A 7801-nucleotide genomic window follows, 5' to 3' on the forward strand; every position below is an offset into this window, starting at 1 on the left:
CTGCCAATGCAGGGGACACGGGTTCAAGCCCCGGTCTGGGAAGATCCCACATGCCATAGAGCAACTAAGCCTGTGCTCCACAACTACTGAGCCTGCACTTTAGAGCCCACGAGCCACAACTACTGAACCCGCGTGCCACAACTACTGAAATCCACGCACCTATAGCCTGTGCTCTGCAATAAGAGAAGCCACCGCAACGAGAAGCCTGCGCACCGCAACAAAGACTAGTCCCCGCTCGTCGCAACTAGAGAAAGCCTGTGCGCAGCAACGAAGACCCAACGCAGCCAAAAATAAAGAAATAAGTTGAAAAAAAAAAAAGAAGAGGAGAAGAGGGAATTCCCTGGTGGTCCAGTTGTTAGCACTCTGTGCTGTCATTGCCAAGGGCCCAGGTTCAATCCCTGATCCGGGAACTAAGGTCCCACAAGCTGTGTTGTGTGGCCAAAAAAAGGAAACCAAAAAACAATCCAAAAAACCAAATCATTAAAAAAAAAAGAAGAAAAAGAAGAGAGACAGAGACCCAATGGGAGATTCCACATGACGACAGAGGCAGAGATGGGAGTGATGTTCCTACAAGCCCAGGAACTCCAAGGATTACAGGCAACCACCAGAAGCTACGAGAGAGGCATGGAACAGATTCTCCCCTCGAGGTTTCGCAGAGACCATGGTCCTGCAGACACTCTGATTTCAGACTTCTGGCCTCCAGGACTACAAGACAATCAGTTTCTGTTGTTTAAAGCCACCCAGTTTGTGGACATTTTTTAGGGCAGCCTTAGCAAATGAGTACAACTATAAACTGGAAATGGGGGCTGATGAACTAAGTTGAGACCAATTATGGAAAAGGAAAGACAATTAGATTTCTGTACCTGTCCCCACATTTTATATTAACTCAGGCATTGAGCTTGTATTATATTCCTTACAAAGGTAACCTTTCATGTCACCTTTGCATCTGGGCGACCCTGATCTGCTTCTCTCCATGTAGCCATTCCCCGAGTTTATATGCTTTCCTGGTTCTTGTTTCATTAAGCTAGCCTGAACTGGCTCAACTCAGAATTCACACCAACTGAGGAAATAGATACAGTTTACAACCAAGTATACTTTGCAGTAAAACAAAGAAACAAATGAACAAAAGCAACAACCACAACAAACAGGTCAAGGTCTCACCAGGAAGGGAATTAGTGACAGTTACAGTGTTTTCTCATACAAACGGGTACCATCAGGGTCAATCTGTTGGGGTGACTGAAGGGGTCCGGGGAGGCCTCCTCGGTCAGATGCTTGTACAGGTGTCTGAGATCCATCCTGTGGCATCATTCCTTTGCTTCTTGAAGGCGTCATCCGTTTTACAATTAAAGCACAAATATCTCCCAAGAAAGTTCAGTTCACAGCTTAAGCTCTTAGCAACAGCTGACAGATGTTTGTTGTGTGATGTCTGTCCTGGGCCTAGGGGAGAGGTGAGGATGGATCAAGGAAGGCCGTGGCCAGCTTCCCAGTGTGGCTGAGCATGAGGTCATCATAATCATCCACAGGCAATATTCAAAGAGCATCTGTGTCGTTATGATGACAATTAACTTAGAAAGCATGAACTATACTTTCAAAATAGAAAGGAGCTCATTAATAAAACAAAGAGTCCTGTATCCCCCATATGATTGGTGGTGAGGCCCATCTACTCTGGGTCAGCTGACCACTAGCTCTGTGACCATGGCAGGCTGCTTATCCTGTTTAAACCCCAAGTTATGGCTCATCTGTGAAATGGGCTAATAGTGTTACCTAGCTCATTAGGTGGTTACAACATGCAAGTGAAATCAATTATCTAAAGCCCTGATGCTATTGCTTGGTGCAGAGTAAGTGCTCAAGAAATGTTAGTATATCATCCATTTGTGACTTTTCTCCCGTCAGGTTAGTGCGTGGTTGGGTTTCTTCATGCAGTGCTGGTTTTGTGCTAAAATCATCTGTGTTGTTCCACAGAGTGGCCAGGTCTGTATTAATATGAATTCAGACATCAGCGCATCAGAGAGTAGTCAAGACCCCCAACGCTGAGCAGCACCCGCACTGTGCCCCTTAATGTGTATTTTTCCTGTTTGAAAATATGCTGAAGTAAAAGAAAGCATCCGGATAAGAGAAATCCCACAGCTGTTTTTAGCTTGTAAAACACTTAGTGCTTACGGTGTGCTTTACAAATACAAAGTCGTTTGACCCCCATACGATTCCATCAGGTAAAACCTATTATTATCCTCATTTTACACAGGAGGCGACGGCGACACGGAGGGGTAAGTCATTTCCCGGGGTCGCCAGGCTAGTGTAAGAAGGGGACGCTTCTCCTCCCATTATGTCTCTATCCACTTTCCTTGAAAATGTGTGCCAGTCAGAGCTTTATGGACATTTTCAGTGTGACCACATCTGGGATGATGGAGGGTGATCTGGCCAAAAAAGGAAGTGGATTGAATTTTTAGGGAAGAGGAGCCTCTGTGGACCATGTACCCTCTTCTGGCAGGCAGAGGGTGAGGGTAAGAGCTGGCATCCCTGAGGAGTTCCGACAGCCTTCTTTATCTCCACCCCCAGGGGAAGAAGCCGAGCAGCCTGAGACACTGAGGCAGTTATCAGTCGCCAGCTCCCGGATGACAGAGCGGAGGAGAAAGGAGATTTTCAGAACCCGGTTATGTTAGACATATTAACAGAGGAATCTAACGTGACAGAAGGAAAAAGAAGAGGAGATTCTTGCCCCCGAGGGCAAAGCATTTAGTTGCCACATCACTGAACGGGGCTTTGCAAAAGGTGTGTGCACAGCAAGAGTTGAACCCAGCTCCGCTGAGGAAACAGATATCCCCCTGTGGAGCGAGGGCCCGTAGTGCCTGGGATGTTCCAAGTCCCTGGCCAGTTACCAGGACGCCTCCGACCGGCCCTCCCCAACCAAGGTCCACTGGCCCATTGGGGAGGGGGCAATGGTGAGGGAACAGGAGGCCTAATGCTTGGGAAGCATAGAGCTGGCTCCACCCAGACGGCTCCTAGAAGAGGCTCAGACAGATGCCATTTCTGCCGGGTCCTGAAGCGTGAGAGCATTACTGGGAGTTGGCTGCAGCTGTCTGGGCAGCACTGCTGGGTGTGGTGGGGGACGGGAAGAGAGGATTGGAAACTGTCTAGGAGGTAACAAGGTGAAGACTGGAGACCCGATGGTTGTGGGAGTGAAGGTCAGGAGAGGTCAAAGGCGGCTCCCAGCAGCTTGGGAAATAGGGATGCTACTGACTGAGGCAGGAGGCGGGATAGAGGAGGAGGACGTCTGGGGAGGCATCACAATGGCGAGGTGGGTGGATAAAGGCCACACCTCCAGGGCCGGGAGTCAGGGTAGCGTGGAATCATTCTCTGGATTTTTTTGGGGGGAGGACGGGGGAGAGATGTTGCCCCACTAGTAAGTTTTTTTTTTTTTTTAATGGAATTGTGTTGGATTGGAAATGAAATAGGGACAAAATGTAACTTTCTTTGTGGGTAGCAGGCAGGGAAGGGGCTGAGGTGGTGGGCCGTGAGGCTGTGAAGCACTTGGGTGACTCTTAGACTTATTGCTTGTTCCTTGGCTTATTTTCACAGGAGCTGGTAGACGGAGGCACTAACAGCAGGTCTCCACTACCGCCCGACACTCACCCCTCTGTTCAGCTTGCCCCTGGGATGATGCTGGGGAGACACAAAAGTGCCTCTAGCACTTCCTCAGGATGGCTTGTTTCTCATGACCTCATCACAGTGAAAAGAAGATGGATTTCTCAACCACTTCCTCCTGCAGTAGGTAAACCTGGAGTGCCTTCCGGTTTCTGTACAAGCAGGTAGCAACGGGAGCATTGCTGGTTAGTGAGAGTCATCAGGGGTGGGCGCCTTTCTCAGTTGAATTTCAGGTCCAGGTAGGACTCTGCACAAATTGATAATATCCTCTTGCTGTAGGAAATTGTATCAATACTTGAACAAAGAAATTGTCAAAAGCTTGTGACAAATTGGGTCCCTCTATTTCAAAGGATCCAAAATTGCTTTATAAATTCTCTTATGGCCCCGCGGGCTAAGAGCATATGATGAAAGGGGCAATCTGTGAGGCCAGAGGTAAAAAGCAAAGCAGCTCCCTGCACCCAGCTTCTGCTTGTCTCCTATTCTCGGGGCTGCTTGTTTAAAACTAGCTGTCTGTTTTTATTAGCGAATTCCACAAGGGAAAGTATGCTTACTGAGACTCTCATTACAATGACATGGAATAATAAGAAAATATGCAAACAGAGTTCCCCATCCCTTCTTGGGAGAAGGGGATGGAAGGTGGAGGTGAGGAAGAACACAGATTATTCCAGAAGCATAAAGAGTAGACAACAACTATGTTTCTTTTTTTTCTTTCTTTTCCTTTAAAAAATGGTAAAATAGAAATATTTTCAAAACTCTTGACATAATAGCAGGGAAAAATTGTGGGCAGAAAGATTTCATTAATCCTGTAACTTTGGGGAACCACTACAGATGTTGATGGTAGTTTTAAAATCTAGAAGAGAACATTTCAAAGCCAAAGTGATCTAAAAAAATTTTTTATGGAAACTTGCTCTTTACAGTGTAAAGACACAAAGCTAACCTCTTATAGAAAGGTTATATATAGTCCTATCGAAAACTGTATCAATTTAAAAGCCTGGAGTGTGGATTTTAAAGCTTGTGGCTTATTTAAAGCTTCTAATGAGAAAGTGAGGGTGAAAAAGCAAACAGTAGCCAGGAATCAAGGTATTATTACTCTAACTTAAGACAATAAAGATTTATTAATTTATGTATCTGTTAATTCAATAAGTATTTATATAATGTGCAAGATACAGAGTTTAAAAAGCAGGGTTTTTTTCCTGCATGACGCGATTTCCCCATTCTATCACCAAAGTTTGTAAATTTCTTTTTAAAAATGCAGTAGAATGAAGCTGTTAAAAGAATCAAGTAAGTCTATAGGTACTGACATGGAAATATGTTTATTTCATATATATGTAAGTTTGTGATGTATAGTATGTATTTGATGAATATTTACTATAATTGTTATAGGATATCCTGAGACTTTCTTTTCCTTTCTTTTGAGATGTATTGGACCAAGGAGAAATTGGCAAGCATGTAAATCTGAGCTCAAGGTCAGGTTTTGGCTCATTTAATACCCCAGCTTTGAAACTGAAACCCACAAATTACATATCATCACCAAATTATAGCTTTTAGAGGACGTACCTAACAGTTAATGTGATTTATTCTCACTACACACTGGTATGCCTAAACGGATTTCATAGCTCTACTTACGAGGAGAAAGCTGCTAGTTCTAATATCCTGGCGGAAGTCCATTCTCTAGGTCATTTAGTTCAAAACTCACTTCCCTTGTGAAGGATCTTGTCCATATATCAGATGGCTCCACGCCAACAACGCTCAGCTTCAGATGTGGTTTAAATGATCTTTGTCCACGAGCAGAAGTTGATCTGTTTTGCCTCCTTTCTGACCCACTTAGAACTGTCACATGCAAACCCCAAACCCCAATACTTTCAATAATAATAAGCAGCAGCAGTTATATAACAGAGAGTTAGGAAGACTGTGACGTTGAGGGGTGAGGGGAAATGACCCAACAGAGCGAACAGGGCTGGGAGGAAGTACAAGGAATTCAGGAAGAGCCCAACCAGAGAACCTGCAACAAAGTCCAAGAACAAGTTTAATGGCACAAGGGAATTGAAAAAGTGGAACTCAGGGCCATAAAGGGAAACTTGAGAGAAAAGGCTTGCTCATATTGGGTACGTTTTGCATTTCATGGAAAGTTTATGGGTTCAGCAAACACATTTCCTAGGCTGAGGGCTCCAGTGAAACGTAAGGCTGGCTATGTAACCAGCTGGCAAGCAAGAATTGACTGGACATCTTTAAAGTATTATAAGCATTATAATTGGTACTTTATTTTTTTATTTTTTATTTTATTTTTATTTTTTGCGGTATGCGGGCCTCTCACCGTTGTGGCCTCTCCCGTTGCGGAGCACAGGCTCCGGACGCGCAGGCTCAGCGGCCATGGCTCACGGGCCCAGCCGCTCTAAGGCATGTGGGATCTTTCCGGACCGGGGCATGAACCCGTGTCCCCTGCATCGGCAGGCGGACTCTCAACCACTGCGCCACCAGGGAAGCCCGGTACTTTATTTTGATTCAGAAAATATTAACTTTTACATTTTCAGATATGTTTATCAGACTTAGTTTATTTATAAATTATGAAAAATGAAACAAACTTAAAATAACATGAGTTTTATCAACTTAGAACAATCAGTGTCACAGGCTTTGTTTTTTTCAAGGATATGCCTTTTAAGAGTGAAGCCCAAGGTTAAAAGTCTTTCACTGGGTGTTGGAGGGTGTCTGCGTATGGGTTACACAGGAGCCAGACGAGTGCATTGGTAACTTGGGCTGATCCACTCAAAGCTCACTCACAAATATGAGTAGCATACTTCCCAGGGAGCACTGAGGACCTCTGTTTCCTCTTGGGAGATGTGGGGAGATGCTTTCCAGCTCAGGGATGGAGTAGAGACAGGATCAGCCCTGGCCAAGAGAGAGTCTCTGTGGGATTAAAGGAGATTTTTCGACCTGGAATCTTGAGCAATCTTCTAAACAAACATAGACCTTTTATCATGGGGTAGTAATCCTATCAGGCGACCTTTTGGTTTTCACTTTTCTTTCAAGAATATATCAGTTAGCCTCTAGTAACTTGGCAGCAGAAAGGAAAAATGGGTCAAAGGAATCCAAGAGAAAGAAAGATCCATCACCCCGTGAGCAGGTGTACCGCCTGGCCTCCCACTCTACATCATACACACGTGCAAATGGTTTGCAGGCCGTGCAGGGTGCATCCAGACTGTTGGATTAAACGCAGCTTTTTGGAATTGTAATCAGGCCCACTGCCTTCTTTCTTTCAGGAGTTTGAAAAGTGCTGTGGAGTAGACCGTGCAAGCTCCTGAAACAGCCGCTAAAAGAACCGTTTGTATTCTGCCAATGATCTTCAGAAAGGAGAGATGCAGCCTCCCTTGAAAAGGCTATCCTCTGACTTCTCCAAAGTTAGCCTGACCCACTGGCAGAGATGCCTGCCTTCACTGGGGAGACGCTGGGCTGGAGTCAGTGTGGTCTTTGTCTGTTTACTGGATCCTGGGGCACTGGGAGGGAGGCTGCATGGAGCCTGTTAGTTTGGGGCATGAAGTCATAGGAAAGCACTTAGTGGAAGTAACCAGCGCTGGGATCCTCCTTCTCACCCGCAAACAAGCTGTAAAAGTGAATTTGAGCTCCGTGGAGATAGGTATTAAACGCAGTCACTTTTTTTTTTTTTTTAACATCCTTATTGGAGTATAATTGCTTTACAATGGTGTGTTAGTTTCTGCTTTATAACAAAGTGAATCAGTTATACATATACATATATCCCCATATCTCCTCCCTCTTGTGTCTCCCTCCCGCCCTCCCTATCCCACCCCTCTAGGTGGTCACAAAGCACCAGGCTGAACTCCCTGTGCTATGCGGCTGTTTCCCACTAGCTATCTATTTTACGTTTGGTAGTGTATATATGTCCATGCCACTCTCTCACTTTGTCACAGCTTACCCTTCCCCCTCCCCATATCCTCAAGTCCATCCTCTAGTAGGTCTGTGTCTTTATTCCCGTCTTACCCCTAGGTTCTTCATGACTTTTTTTTTTTTGTCTTAGATTCCATATATATGTTTTAGCATACTGTATTTGTCTTTCTCTTTCTGACTTACTTCACTCTGTATGACAGACTTTAGGTCCATTCACCTCACTACAAATAACTCAATTTCGTTTCTTTTTAAATGCAGT

General features: G+C 44.9%; 1 protein-coding gene across 1 annotated transcript in view; it reads left to right on the top strand.

Moving 5' to 3' along the window:
- Nucleotides 1-7517, top strand: part of LOC308626382 (uncharacterized protein) — a 48690-nt gene extending 41173 nt beyond the window's left edge. The window contains exons 4-7 of the mRNA XM_081251348.1: nucleotides 2243-2264; nucleotides 2557-2769; nucleotides 3577-3769; nucleotides 6900-7517. Of these exons, the coding sequence (XP_081107474.1) occupies nucleotides 2243-2264; nucleotides 2557-2660 (126 nt within the window). The 3' untranslated portion in view covers nucleotides 2661-2769; nucleotides 3577-3769; nucleotides 6900-7517. The remainder of the gene's footprint in view (nucleotides 1-2242; nucleotides 2265-2556; nucleotides 2770-3576; nucleotides 3770-6899) is intronic.
- The last annotated feature ends 284 nt before the right edge of the window (nucleotides 7518-7801 follow it).

The sequence above is a fragment of the Mesoplodon bidens genome (genome assembly GCF_964165515.1).
Source record: "Mesoplodon bidens genome assembly, chromosome: 12".
NCBI classification, from domain to species: domain Eukaryota; kingdom Metazoa; phylum Chordata; class Mammalia; order Artiodactyla; family Ziphiidae; genus Mesoplodon; species Mesoplodon bidens.